Source organism: Electrophorus electricus, chromosome 23, assembly GCF_041902795.1.
Source record: "Electrophorus electricus isolate QZ-2024a chromosome 23, ASM4190279v1, whole genome shotgun sequence".
In the NCBI taxonomy this organism is placed as follows: domain Eukaryota; kingdom Metazoa; phylum Chordata; class Actinopteri; order Gymnotiformes; family Gymnotidae; genus Electrophorus; species Electrophorus electricus.
Window position 1 is genome coordinate 1,491,955 of NC_137519.1, and position 15,546 is coordinate 1,507,500.

A 15,546-nucleotide genomic window follows, 5' to 3' on the forward strand; every position below is an offset into this window, starting at 1 on the left:
AAAGATGGTCATGGCTCTGTTGCGTGTATTGGCTGAACCAGTGCCTGACACTGTGGACTTTGGGAGAGCTATGTGCTCTGTGTTAGATGCTTTGGGTTCACTGTGTTACGGTGTGTGCTTGGAGAGTCTCAACTATGAGAATTCCCAAGCTTGTAATTTTTGTTTTCAGTATGTCAAAGCTGTCAGTGCGGGTGAGGAAGGAAAATTATCTCTACTAAACCTCTCACACGTGAAAACGATCACTGACCAGTGGTTGGTATCTCTACGATCATCTGAGTGTGTGCAGTCAGCAGCTGGTTTGGTTATGATGGAAAAACTTCTACTGTGTCATCATGCAGCACTGTGCAAGCAATGTCTGAGAAGTGTGGTCTCTTTGCAGCTTGAAGTTTACCATCTCCAATTAAGTCTGTGCTGTGCCAGCACCAAAATTATAGATGCATGTACTAATCTATCTGCTCTAATATGATCCACGTTACATTGAGTCATAGAAGTGTCAAAGAGGCGAAGTTTGGAAGAGTGTAAAGTCTTGTTTGTTGTGCGTTTGTGCAAGTGCATTTTGTCATGTTGCAGGGGTCAGCCTTAGCTGGAACCCTCCCACATGTTCACAGCACTTCAGTAAAGCTCAGATGCTCTGTTTTGCGTGTGTACATGCTTCAACATCTTATTCTATATGTGCAGCCAACTTTTTGATTCCTTTATAAAGTGTAAAAATAAAGCAGTAGATAGAGCTTATTGGGTGTAGCATTGTGTGGTCCCCAGGGGGAGCTCTGGGTGAGAAGAGTCTGCGTACTGTGTGAGCACAACCATAAGCCTCTACTTTACCTCCAGGTTCGGCAGCTTTAGGGCAAGATGTGCTTGTGACACCTCCACACTGTTCCATTTCCAATGTTCCATATTCAGCTGCCCTTGTACTCCCTCTCTCTCTCTCGCTCACTCGCTATCTTTCAATGTTAACTCAGAGGCAGGTTACAACGTAAGTATACACACAGAGAGTTGCAGGTGTTCTGTGTAAGCTATGAGAATCCTGATAAACAAACAAACAACCACCCCCTTGGATATGCCGGCCCACGTTTTTACAGATGTATGTGTGTCTGAGCTTTATGTATGCTTTCATGTGTGGTAGACCCAGCAGAGAACCTTGGTGATCCATGTGGTCAGCTGACCAGCTTGGCGAGGGGCTGGCCGAGGGGCGGCACATCCAGTAGAATAGCTGGAAACCATGTGTGGTTTGTGGTCAAACAGTAATTGTATATATCTCCATTGCTACTGACATCACTTCCTTCCTGTACAGGAAGTAAGCTGTGTGCTGGGGTAAAAAGAAGTACTCCATTGTGCTATGTGCAAGGCTGTGTTTACATCTTTGAAATAATGTAAAATGGACATATGTAAACATGAGTCATGTGTGAGTAAATCACATCAGATCACCATGCACTGAAGGAAACAGCACACTTATATACATGTGCTCAACTGAAGCGTTGGTGCACTGTGGTGACCTGGGAAAGACCTGGGAAGTTTGAGAGCAAAGTAATCTGTTTGTGGGTGGGTGTGCATATGTGCGCGTGCATGTGTGCGTGCACATTCATGTGTGCATGTGTTCTGCAGTAATAATAAAAAAAATGGCTGTGTGGCCCAAAGTGGTTTTTTTTTTTTGTGTTTGTTTGTTGTTGTTTTTTTTTGTGTGTATGTTAAGGTGTGATGTGTTGTAACATGTCTATGTGGCCCAAAGTTGTGTCTGTGTTAAGGTGTGGTATGGTTTTAGATGTTGCATAATCAATAGTATTCAACCCCCAGATAATTTAAAATCAGTTTCATGCTATTATACCTGTTTATGTACTGACACTAGCAGCTGTAGGTGTTGTAGACCTACTGTAAATCCTCATTGAATACTAATTAAAAAAGTGGATAATAAGATTTTATTAATAAGATAAGAAAAAGAGGGAGAATGAGGGAACTTTCAAAAAAAGTATTAGTCAGGCATGTGTAGGGGCAGCTATTGGGGGTCCTGCATGTGTCTTCTGAGTTTTACACTTCCTGTTCTGCTGCAGTGTCTTGGAGCCGAGCCGGCTGAGAGTGAGAGTGTGTGTGCGTGCGCACGCGTGTGCACGCGTGTGCACGCGTGTGTGTGTGTGTGTGTGCGCGCGCGTGTGTGTGTGTGTGTGTGTGTGCGCGCTCGTGTGTGGCGTGTGTGTGTGTGTGTGTGCAGGAGCAGCAGAGTAAGAGATATGCTTGAGCAGAAGCTCACACCAGTAGGGATAGTGAGCAAGAGAAAGAGGGGGGAGTAGAGGGAGGGATATTGGGGTTGTGTTTGGGAAAAGACTAATGCTTCGCTTCAGCAACAACTACAAGTTTGTACTGCAGACAAAGAGATAGAGGCAGACTGTGTGTGTGAGAGAGAGGAGGGAACAGACCACAGCGTGGGGGAAGGAGTCCGAGCAGGGTGACAGGACTGCTGGGCTTTAGGATCGGTGCCGCTGGTGGTGGAACGGGAGCGTGTGTGAGGGTCGTGAGGAGGCACAGGGCCGGACGCTGCTGTTCCCCCCCCCCCCCTCCCCTCCTCTACTCCTATTTATCCCCCCGGTGGCTGTCACTTGGGGGAGGTGGCATGGTGCAGTGTTGCCCCCGGACACATCATTCTCCTGCTGGGTTCCCCGGGGCTGCCGGAGCTCTCTACTGGACGCCGCTATCTGAGTGATGGCTGAGGCAGCCACAGAGCAGGAGACAGAGGCAGGCACACAGGAGGGGGTGGAGGTCTCCGGCACTTTCACATCCACATCAGCGTCCTCCTTGAACCCTGAGCTGCCGTGCGCTGTGGGGGTCACTGATGGTGAGCAATCTGCTGGAGGTCATCGCCATGGCAGCAGAACCTTTACAGGCTTGGGACTGTTTGGGAGGAGGTGAGTGATGGACAGATGGAAGGATGGTTTAGTATTTTATCATTATCATTTGTCAGAATGTCACCTTTCATTTTCACTTAAATTCAACAACTTTACAGGCAAGAAACTGTCCTGGTGTGTCTTGCCAGAAGCACAAAGCTGTCTTCACATTCACATTACCTGAGGAAACAGCTAATGTTCTGTACACTGAAAGTGCAAGGGCTGCAACTGCCATGCAAGGTGTACCTACCAACAGGAGACAAAAGTGTGTGTGTGTGTGTGTGTGTGTGTGTGTGTGTGTGTGTGTGTGCGTGCAAAAAGAAGATCAAGGTCAATGTGCTGTGGGGGCCTGTGGGAGCTGAGTGGACTTGGCTGAGATGGGTAGTGCCATCTGTCGCTCCAAACAGGAAATACTGTTGAGTTTGAAGTTATTCTAAATAAGGGAGCAGGATGCAGGATTCATTTGTTGACTGACTGAGTGGTTCTGTTCACACATAAACATTGGAGGTTGACTGACTCTATGGAGTCATAATTAGGAATGCATGAGAGCATGTGATGATGTTCTTTGGGGCTTTTTGGGTTTGATTGGAGGAATATATATATGAGTGTGTGTGTGTGTGTGTGTCACAGCTCTATAGTTCACCATTCAGAACTATATAGTTCTGTAGGTTGTCTTTCTCAGCTCTCTGTCAGATGGTCTCTGACTCAGGCAGTCTCTGTTTTTTGTCTCACTCTCATTTGTCTACTCCAAAACTGTCTGCATGCGTGTCTGCATGATGGTGTCTGTGTGTGTAGGTCTGTGTGCATGTGTCTGTGCATGTGTGTGTGTACACGCACATACACGCGTCTGTGAGAGTGTGTCTCATGTTTGTCTCCCTGGATATGTTGGTTTTTTGCAGTCTTTTGTATTAAATGCTGTTCAGACTTTTGTATTAAATGTATTAAATATCACCATCTGCTCTAGAGTCGTTAGCTGAAACCAGCGTCTGGGTGGCAGGTTTCAGTGCCTCATTCCTGACTGGCTCTTTATGGCTCAATGTAACGCATGGCACCAGGTAAGGATTTGAAGTTTCCTGTGTGCCATGCACCCACTTCAGGCTGGTACTATGATCAACCATTGGACATGTGCCATGCATGTGCTCAGCGTGAAAGTGTGAATTAGGTGAGTGTGTGTGTGCATCTGTGTCTGTGTGTGTGTTCACCTTAATGAGGTGTGTGTGTTTGTGTGTGTGCGCGTGTGTGTGTTGATCGCCTTAATGAGGTGTGTGGGTGTGTTGATCATCTTAATTAATGCATAAGGCCACTGATCAGAGAACAGCTTGTGCCAGGCTGAAAGTATGTGGCAATTAAATTTTATTACTGAGTTCCACTGTGTGTGTGTCCAGATTAGGAGATCAGTTTCGATGTTGATTGACTCCGTGGAGTAGTTGGAGTCTGTTATAATTAAGACTGCAGAGAACAAGTGAAGTGCCCTTCTCAGAGAGAGCAAACTGCTCTAGACTCAAATACAACATATGACTCTTATAGCTAGATCTAAGAAAACCAGACTTCAAACTCTTACAGCTAGAGGTAGCAAAACCAGACTCAAAACTACAACCCCTCCAGCAATATACCCAAATGTTGCCTGTTTGTTTATTCATAAAAGGAAAAAAAAATCAGTTACGTGCTTCCATAATAAGTGTCTCTCTTATGCTCAGTCATGCTCACTCAATCATGCTCACTCACTCACGCACCCACACACATTCTCTCTCTCTCTTCTCTCTGTCCTGCTGCATTTAGTTTCTTATCTGCATGTCTGTGTGTAGTGTTTCAGTTTCTCTACTTTAATTTGTTTTCTCTAGCTGCTGGACAACTGCAGTTACGTATGACATAGCCAGAGCCAGTACGAGCTGTACCAGGAAGGTTCATGCTGTTTTGCGGCCCTCCTGTAAATATTTGTTTATTTTTATACGGTATTTTAAATTTTGTTTACATCTGTTGCCTGTGGGACATAGGAAATGATGAAAGAGAGGGCGAGAGATAGATAAGAAGAGGGAGAGAGTTAAGTGATAGATAATAAGAGAGATATAAAAGCCAGTTACCATGGTCAGATATCCCCAAATTTTATATATATATATATATATATATATATATATATATATATATAAAATTAGTGTGTGTTTGCAGATGTGTATCTACACGTATGCATGTGTGTATGTATCGCTATGCATGTTTGTGTATCTGTGTGTGTGTCTGTAAAGGGGTGTGATAGAACATTTTTTTGTTTTTATTGTATATGTAACTGAGGCGCTTATCCAGAGTGACTTACAAATGTGCTTTGTCATTTACTCATACAATGTATCCTAGCCAGTACAGTAGGTTAGAGTCAATGATACTGTTGAACTAGAATACTTTTGAAATACAGGAATCAATGCTGATACCAACAAGAAATGCAAAATAAGCAAACAATTATAAGCAAAATACCAAACAATAGGTGCTAGATCTTTTCCATAAAATTTGCATAAGGTGCAGGCTCAGTGGTTATTAAATACTCCACAAATAGATGAGTCTTCAGTCTGTGTTTGAAGACAGAAAGGTACTCTCATGTTTTGACATTCAGTAGAAGTTCCACCATCTGGGAGCCAGGACAGAGAATAGTTTTTGCTTGTCTTCCATGAGACTTGGATCATGGTGAGTCAAGCTGAGGTTTGAAGAACCTGAGGTATGGTTTGGGCTCTGACCATCGTCATTATGTATGGAGGGGCTGGTCCATTTTTGGCTTTGTTGGCAAACATCAAAGTTTTAAATCTGAAGCAGCAGCTACTGGAAGCCAGTGAAGGGAGCACAGCAGTGGAGTGGTTTTGTGTGTGTGTGTGTGTGTGTGTGTTGAAGACTAGTCATGTTTCTGCAAAGTGATACTTTTAGAATTCATTGGTTTTAGAATTCATATTATTTTACTCATGTATTACATTTGTTCATAATTAATCTGTGTGAAGGTTCATGCTGTGGCTTGTGGGTGTTTGTGAGACCATCTGTCTTTGAAAGGGAGTTCAGCCTGGGATGGTCTGCTTGACCTTCAACACACTGGAACAGAGATAATTCAAGGATTGATAGTCCCTGAAGGTTTATGCTGAATAAACACATGCTCCCTGGCCCATCACTAAGGGCTAAACTTTTCTAAGTGTTTCTTGATCGAGACTAAAGAGCACTAATATACACAACAGGGCCAAATGCAGAACTGTAGTCTTGCCACTGCTTATCCAGATAACTGCTCCAGGTTTACTGACATTCATTGGCCGCTATCTGTGCTGTAGGAGTAGCGTGTGATCCTATACCTTGCTTAATGGTGTTGTCTGAAGCACAGGTTGGGCTGGTCTGGCCTACCCACACATACCTTCCTCCAGAAAAGATCCATGATTAACAAGTGCCTGGTTCTCTTCCAACAGGAACTACGTCAGCCTTCACATCTACTGAGAGTACAGCCAAGGGAAGTCTTACAGGTTCCAGGCCACAGATGGCGATTGCCTTTCTAGGAACTGGAGTCCAAGAGATGAAACCACACAGTGTACTGGTTAAGCTACTTGGGAATTTGTAGTCTTTTGCAAAGGAAAGCTGCTATCTCAGTCGGAGCACTAGTGATTACCAAAGACTTCAGCCTACACTACAGCTTCTCGGGCTAAACATAAACACCCACAGGCTGTGCCCTGTGAGTGGTGACTCACTGGTGTGTTTTTCCAAAGTTTTTTGGGGGACTTGTGCTTTTAAAAACTCAGTGTTGAACCAGCATTATGTGACACTAAAACCTTTTTGAAGTGTGTCAGGTGGGCTTCTAAATCCGAACTGTTAAATAATTCACTTGATTTCTAATTATACTGTGTCTGTGCCTTGTACAAACTGACTTGAGACACAGCTATTTGGGTCATCCACTTCTTTAATACACTCCCACACACACATGCACACACACATGCTCTTAATACATTTTTAATACATTCCCACACACACATGCACAAACACTGAGAAGTGGGATGTGTGATAGGAACTTGTGAGGGGCTCTGACTCACGTGTGCTTGTGTGCATTTTTGGTTCACGTCGGGGGTTGGTTATGTAAGCAGGAGAATTGCTCCATGCAGTCAGCTTGTGGGAGCTAAAAGCCAAGATTTGCTGCATTTGTGGAAGTTGCTCTGTGTTTGTGGAAGTTGCTCAGAGGAGCACCGGAAGCCAAGCATGGCACCTTGTGTGTGGTGGCTCTTGTGCAAAGGCTTGTGTTTAGAGGCTCGTGTGTGGTGCTTTGTTTGAAGCGATTTATTAAATCACATTTTGATTCAGTAACCCTTATTCTTGTTTTTGGCAGTTGTTTCCAAACAAGTGATGGAGACAATTGACTTTAGATTTGATAAATCCTCTTCCTACTCCCCTCTCCCATACGCCATTTCCAGCTTCTAAAAACTGCAGTGTACACAAAAATGTTGCATTAAAAATAGAAACTGGCATATGAATGCAAAAGAACATGTTACGGCTATGATCAAGGTGAGATCAAACCAATCTAGACATGGGGACTTGTCATGGTGACCAACTGTGCAAAACCTCATGATGTAAATGACCTACTGATGTGCTTGACTTCCTGATGTCATGAACACATTTTGCGTAATGTGGTGAATCATTTCTGCAGTCTGCAGTTGTGTATCGAGATAACGATGCAATACAATTCCAGCAAAAGTGAAAAGGTTCGTGAGTATATCAGAGCCAAGATGTCTGCAGAGATCCCACACATTTCCTTTAATGCAGGAGATGTGAACCTTCATACAGCAGACAACGAAAGGAAACTGCTGTGCCAGCAAGGTGTCTTCCGGAAATGTTACAGACTTAGGCCCTGTAGTGATTACTAGAAAAGGGCACATTTCTTGATCCAGCACTTTAAGGCGCTCAAATGCATTAGCACTGGCTCAAGACTCCCATCCACTAGATGAAAAGACTTCCCACACTTCCCATTCCCACACTTCCTGTTCGCTCCTGGGGGAACACCTGCCAGCAGCTCAAATCTTGTTCACAGTGGCAGTCACAGTGTCTTGGATTTGACATTAGCTATGCTAGAAAAATGTGCAACATAAGTGGAGGATATCAACCGCAAAAGCTCAGCCATTCCTCTTCTGACATTTGCACACATACGTCCAGCTCGTGGAAGGGCATGTACCAGAAAGGGTGGTCTTTCTTGGGAGTCATATCGTGAATATGTTCAGATTATACAAGAGTTTAAATATATTAAGACAGACAAATAATGTAAAAGCAGTTTAAAAATAACAAAAGTCACTGCTAAATATTTAGGATGTAAAGATGTTTGTTTAAAGGGTGCCATAGAATGCATTTATTCAGTTACCTCACTATGAAACTTTCAATTTAAGGTAACTTGGCTTCAGCTGAAAAAAAAAGTGGCTGAAATCTGACAGAATGGCTAGCTACTTACAGGTTGAGGCTGGGGTCGAGATGCCAATAAAGTTGTAACTACTTCTCTGAGTGAAAATGTGAAGTGGAATGTACAATGTTTGAGGTTCTAAGGTTTGAGCAACTGTCCGAAGTGAAATGTGCAGAGCAAACTACATTTTTTAAGCGTATTTGTATTCCTGTTAAATATGAAAATCAGTCATGTCCATTGCCAGTTCTGTTCCTTGGGAAGGGTATGAAAAGCGCTGTTGTCGCCTTCACAACCTGCAACGGTGCATTTCTGTACATAGCCTGTCATTTCTGTTGTTGATGTCCTGCAAGTACTATGAAGAACTGTTGAAGTTTCAGCTGTGCAGGTCCATGTTAATATTGCCTGGGCTAGAATGTGGGCAGGCATATGCAGGTTTGGGCTGTGTATGTCTGGTCTGATCAATTAACGTTCTGATTTGTCAGCTTTTTGTCGAAAGACCGCTTGAGTGCATTTGCATAGTGCTGTGCTAAAATGATTCAGGCATTTAGTTCCAGCTCATAGTCTCTAAGGCATAGTCTCTTATCTGTGTTTATGTCTAGGCTGTGTGTGCGTGCGTTGGACATGTATCTTTCATCTGCTCAGGCCTCCTGCAGGTCTTGGAGCAGAAAGCCTGCCTTTCACTCCACACACACACGTGCACACACACACACACACACACACCCCTACACAGACTTGAAAATGCATAAACACACGCATACACCCTTTTATAAATACACACTCATGTATTTCTGTTCTGTATTTTATCAAATAAGCTAAAATCTACATTACAAACCCAGTGTTTTGTGGGGGGGGGAGGAATGTGTCTCATACACTAGTATTGTGTGGAAAAAATCAGGCAAGTGATTTTTCAAGTTTCTTTTCTCTCTCTCTCTCTCCCCCTCTCCTTCCTTCCTCGTCCTCTCTAACTTTCTCTCCTCTTTTGCTCCTCTCTCCTGTCTCACTCTCTGAAAGCTGATGCCTCCAGGTTGTTAGTCTAATGTGCATTTAATATTGCCAAATATGCGCACACATTAACACACAAAATCCATTGCGAAATTGCACAATAACCCTTAAGTATTTACATTAAAATCTCAAGAAGAGGGACCCCCACCCACACCCTCTTTGCGTATGTGTGTGTGTGTGTGTGTGTGTGTGTGTGTGTGTGTGTGTGTGTGTGGGACTCTTGTAGAAGCTTCTCAGGCTGTACTTCCAACTGCTTGCAGCCTGCCTTCCAACACAGCCAGCCACACTGCCTCATAGCTTCACAGCCACACTGATATACAGTCATTCTGCCTCACAGCCTCACATCCTCACTGCCTCACATCCTCACTGCCGTTGCCTCTTTTACTTTTTTTCCTAATTTTTTATTATTTCCTGGACTGTGCTGTGCCAATCACAAGTTGCGTCTCAAACTCGAATACACCTCAAAACGTCTCAAACCCAAATATGCTTTAGAAGAGAAAAAAAGCAGGTGGACGGACGGACAGACAGACAGACGGATGGATAGTGCGATACAGACAGGGGCTGTGTATGTCTGTGCTTTTGCAGCCTGTCTATTAATAACCACATGCCTCTGGGCTGGGTGGACGTGCGTCACAGATGTGCGTGCATATGCGTCACAGATATGCATGCACGTGTCAGTCGTGTGTGTGCACATGTATACCTACATCATCAGGAACATGGATGACTCTGCTGAAGGAAATCTGGCAAAGCAGCAAAATGTTGCTAGTGTGTTGTTCTCAAATGGAGGCTTGCTAAAGCTCACATGCGCATGCACACACACATACACACACAAACACTGACAATCCAGTCCCTTGACATCAGAATCAGAGTAATCTGAATCAGAAGAAAGGTGAGAGGCCCATGCAGAATGACGTCCTTTGTATCTGCAGGGTCATACAGCACGGTTAGGGTTATAGTATGGTGTGTACTTGCTCTGTTCTGCATCCACTGGGTCTGTAATGAGACAACAGTGGAATGGTAAATGAGTGATCGTTCACCTTCTCTAATGGTTAATGATTTGTTGGTTCTTTCTAAAGTGCTCTCTTTCTCTCTGTCTGACTGCACAATGACTGGAAAGATATAGGCGTCAAGTTAGATTCTGTCCCATATGTAGTCAAGTACAGTTTGCATTGGAAGCCTTCTGGCACATGATGGTAATATGTACAGCATTCAATTTATTAGAGATTCCTACCTTTCCTTCATGGCCATTCTATGAAGTACACCGATCACACAGGAGTTTTTGCTGTGTGTATAATTACAAACTGTAGCCAATGGGACCAGATATTACTTTTGTAACAGATCATTGTCAACACAGTAGTAATGCTGAAATGTGAGGGGGACGGTACTGGGTGTTAGTGTGAGTGCATTAGACACAGCAGTGCTACTAACATGGTAGTGTGTAGTGGGTGCTGTGCTGGTGGTTTTCCGTGTGTCGGTGTCACTGCTGGGTTGAGAATGATCTGTCCATTTACAGCCACTCTGGTCAGAATAGGAAGTGATACTAGCATGGAGTCAGAGGATGACTGAACTAAACCATGCAGGACAAGTGCTCTTCTAATACCCATCCTATTCTAATAACTGCACTGTTGTAACTGTTTGAATAACCATACTGTAATAACTGTTCTAATAGGTATTCTAATAACTGTATAACCTTATAATAACTCTACTAATAGCAGAAATGTTTTGACTTTCTAATAATTATTCTAATAACCATATTGTTATTGTAAGTAACTGTTATACTATCTATTCTAATAGCTGTACTGTTCTAACAACTGCCTTAAGTTTTAACTGGTTTAAGGTTTAAATGCTTAATTTGTAATCAGTGTTTTGGTGTAGCTGTAGATTCATCTGAACTGTTATCTTTCACATATTTTATCTCACTTTTTCTCACACCTACCCATACACTCATGCAGTCACACTCCTTCATCCACTCTCTATCTCTCTTGCGCGCGCGTGTGCACACACACACACACACACACACACACACACACACACACACACACACACACACACACACACATAGTCTTTTACTCTCAAACCCATGAATCCATTTGTGTTAGTATAAGCAACATGTACTATATCTGAAAAGCTTTAAAACCTAGTGTTTAGAAAATCAAAATTCTGAAATTATTAAATGCTATTACTTAGGATTGTGTTACTCTGTGTGCATCAGTAAATATAGAAATCCATCATCAGGTCAACTGTATTTGAGTTGATATGACTGGTCTGTTTTCACTGATTAATACTATTTATTTAGATAAACATATGTCATAGGGCTGCATGACCTGGACATTATTAATGTGCAATAATGTTACAGGATATTGATGTGAAATACAATGGTGGTGGTTGATGCTTTCTGAATAAAAAAAAATATTTAAAACAAACCATCAATGCTTAGCTATATACAAACAAAAGTTTCTGCTAAAACCTGAGCAGACTGATAAATCAATGTGATGAGTTATTGATCTCAGTATTACTGAGCTCTTATCAGGGATGATGAGACTAATAATCTCCTCAGTAGTGGACAAGTTTGTCATGAGCTTACCATCTGTGTTGTACTGGTCTAGGGGAGCAGCAGTGTACTGAATCAGGAAATGAGAGAAAATGTTATTAAAAATTAGATTTTCAGAACTGCAGTTAAATGGTGAGCCTGTTTTTCATTAAACCTATTAATAGAAATGCTACATGAAGAAAATGTATAAACATAGAAATCTCCAACCAGTAACTGCAAGGATTGGGGTATTAGGTTTCCAAGGAGAAATTAGAAATGTGCATTCTGTTACTTTTTATGTGCTGTAATGAAATATAATACAGAATACGTTTTGAAGAGTGCTGTCAGCCATCACTTTTTTCAAAAGTATTTTACCCAACACTGCCAACAGCAATAGCACCCTGAGTGACCCAAGTCGCAGCAGCCTAGTGAACGTGGTGAACCTAATCAATGCCGTGTAACCTGCCTCTTACCTAATGAATAGTCTTGTTTCACAGTATCCACCTGACATCCTAAAAATGTTTTAATGCCCGAACCCCTTTCTTTAATACCACTAGATATGCTTTAGTTTATAATAGGAGAAGCTGCACAGTGATTTGTGGCCGTTCACACGTTCTTATTGACTGTAGAAGACCGAGAATGAGAGGGGCAAAATATCACTCGCTTCAACTTGTGCTTAATTCTGTTGCTGCAGGTTTGCTTCATAGTAGTGCTTCTTCGTGCTGTGGGCACTGCGCTTTCCTTGCAGGCTCCTCACCCTCTTGCTCGTTTCCTTGGACCTTGATCAGCTCCAGCTGCAACCTGTGCTTCTCTGGCCTGCACCATTCATACAGGTACGGGGGGGGGCTATTTGTAGAGGGGTAGGGGGGGCTCCTCTGGCTTGTGCCATTCGTACAGGTACGGGGGGGGGCACCTCTGGCTTGCACAATTCAAGGTGTGTATCCCCATAACAAGGAAATATGTGCAGTCCTAACATTTCATGTACTCATTCAAATTAATCTCTCTGAATGACCAGGGAACGTTGTGCTGTAATCACTGTAAACATGTTCTGTGGAACATTTTGTGTTTGTGTTCTTATTTTCCTAGTGTGTGCTACACATACAGTTCACAGACACACAGTCAGAGTGAAAAGCATACACGCACACATACACATGCACAGACAACCACATATACACACACCACACACACACACACACACACACACACACACACACACACACGAGATCAAATGTAAAAATACACATTCTCAAGATCCACAGCGCGCGCACGAGATATTAAATACATACCCACACAGATACAACTATCTGGGAGATATCACATATATACATAGATACATGTTCTCAGAATAAAAAGAACATGCAAGCACACACATGTGCACGCACACACAACACACACACACACACACAGGTCTTCTCCTTTTTCCTCTCTACCCCTTTCTCTCCATATTTCTCTCTCTCTGACCTGTTTTTCTCTCGTTCCTTGGTGGGGTTCTCCTCCCGTTGCCTTGACTGTGTGCCTGGGCCATCTGTACTCCTGTCTGATGTGGAATGTTCCAGTGATTCAGGGCTGTATGGAAGACCACCACCTAGCAGCATGAACAAAGCCTCCCCACCTCTCTGCCTGGGGTGGGGGGGTGGGTGTGAGCGTGTGTGTGCATGTGTTTATACCATTATACACAAAATGGTTACCCGGTTATTCATAATCAACAGTGTTTTGTGTGTTCTAATACTACATGAAAACTTTCTCTTCCTCTGCATGTTTCCTTTTGCCCTCCACTCCTCATACCTTTTCTCTTTCTGCTGCAGTAAATGTACTGCCATTTTGTGTGTGGGTAATAGTGTTATTCATAGCAGACAAATGCACCTTGTGTAAAATCCGCCTCCGTTATCCCAGACAGAGAATCTTCTAACCCTAAAAGCTCCTAGCGTCTCGCATGGTGAGAAACCCTGATGGCTCCTAGTGTCTCGAATGAAGAGGGAGCAGCTCCGAGTGCCAGCAGTTTTTACACTGACATATATCTGATCTAGATTTGCTCACTGCATGTGTAAGCTTAAACACACTATAAAAGACATTTGGCCACATTACATTCTGGTCAATACTTGGTCTTTAGTCATATTTAACAAAAGACTTTGAAAGAGTGTGAGTGTGTGTGTGTGTGTGTGTGTGTGTGTGTACACATTAGAAAACGGGTCCATGGAGACACTATAACCTATTTTACGTATCCACCTTTGACTATTTTACATAATAATCTTTGACTATTTGCTTTGTATTACTGCTTTGTATAAAAACAGTTCCATGTGTTGTGTAGAATTACCTGAGACTAGAGCATGGCGCTTGGATAAACACTGTCCTTTTGGTGCGCACACGTTGGTCTATATGTGTGGGCCTTGGGGGGGTGAAAAACTCTTCAGTGAAACATTGAACTCTGGCACCACCTGCTGGAACAGAGATGTTTGTGCAGAGAAAGAGCAGATGCCGTATGACGCTTAATCGCAGCACATCCCTAATGCGTTTGTAATAATAATATCATTCATTATGGCTTTGTTCTTTCTATTTGTATTTTTCAAAGTGCTTTTGCACCTAATAACCAATGAGGGAATGTGATTCATATTGGTTAAATTATTCATTCTAGATGGTAGAATTATGGGTAAACTCAGATTGGAATTGGGGAAATTAAAAATGTGTTCTGACCGTGTATGAATTGTGATGGATGCTTTGATAGTTTTTAGTAATATACTTATTAAAATAATGAAGAAATTATAATGTATGAAATTATATTAGGGTTTAGGCCAGTGTTTGATCATTAAAAGTAGAAGTGTGTGTGTGTGTGTGTGTTTGCGTGTGCGTGAGAGAGAGAGAGCGTACATGTCTGTATTTCCACTGTGTCACTTAGTAAGTCAACACTCTGAAGTCCATCTGTTTTAATTTTAGATGGAGCTGTGGAATACATCTTGAAATGATACTTCTGGAAAATGTGGCCAAGGTCTAGTTTACGGGCCAGTTCTTTTAATTTTATGGGCAAGATTTTTTTTAAGTTTACAGGCCAGGTCTTCCTGCTCTACTGCTGTTGATCAGGTGGGATCCTCTTGTGATCTGCTGTTTCATTCTAAAGATTCTCTTTTCCTATAAACATATATCTGTTACAAACTGACAGAATCAAGTTTCACACACTGGCATGTGTTGATCTGGGGCAACCCTTTTACCATGTGGTTTCTGTAGTATCACTAGCTTTTCACTGGGTGGCTCCCTTGTCTGATATAAGAACTGAATTTACCCCTGTTTATATTACCATATTACCAAAACAGCTATGGTACTGGGAGTAAAATAAAATTATTCAGTTATTACTAACTAATGATGACACCAGAGTCAGCTAACCAATAAACCAATGACTGGGTCAATGGGGTAGATATACTTGCCATATCTGTGCTTTATTGCAGTCTCTCTCTATTCAACTGGTTTCCTCTCTTGTGCCATCTGTCTCTCCGTCTATCTATATGAAAAGTGGTACCACCACCCATTTAGTGAGGCAGAGGTTAATGTAAGGAAATGGAGTGGTTAATTAGCACTGATCACTAGAGCACCAGACTGAGGAGAGGAGGCTTTCCCTTTGAAACAGAGATTCTGCACTTTGACACCATCCTCTTTTCCAGAGTTTCTGAATGATCTAGTCGCAATTAGTACTGCACTTAAATTTTGCAGGTCATTAATCTCAGATGTTAATGCTTGAGGGTGCTTCATGAAGCTCTGAGGGT

General features: G+C 42.6%; 1 protein-coding gene and 1 long non-coding RNA gene across 4 annotated transcripts in view; both read left to right on the forward strand.

Moving 5' to 3' along the window:
• The window catches only part of dgkza (diacylglycerol kinase, zeta a), a 119,626-nt gene that overhangs the window by 27,321 nt on the left and 76,759 nt on the right, over nt 1-15,546 (forward strand). Inside the window, exon 1 of one of the 2 annotated variants that reach the window (XM_081705887.1) lies at nt 1,908-2,894. The exons of the other annotated variant lie outside the window; for it this stretch is intronic. Within the exon in view, the coding sequence (XP_081562013.1) occupies nt 2,692-2,894 (203 nt within the window). The 5' untranslated portion in view covers nt 1,908-2,691. Of the gene's footprint in view, nt 1-1,907; nt 2,895-15,546 lie in introns of those variants that run through there. 2 annotated transcript variants of the gene reach the window in all.
• LOC145653161 (uncharacterized) lies at nt 3,916-7,181 on the forward strand. Of its 2 annotated transcripts, none has more exons than XR_014119477.1 (2): nt 3,916-4,035; nt 6,299-7,181. It is a non-coding gene; the product is annotated as an uncharacterized LOC145653161 (long non-coding RNA). The 2 variants fall into 2 exon arrangements; XR_014119478.1 differs by lacking the exon at nt 3,916-4,035 and adding an exon at nt 5,028-5,543.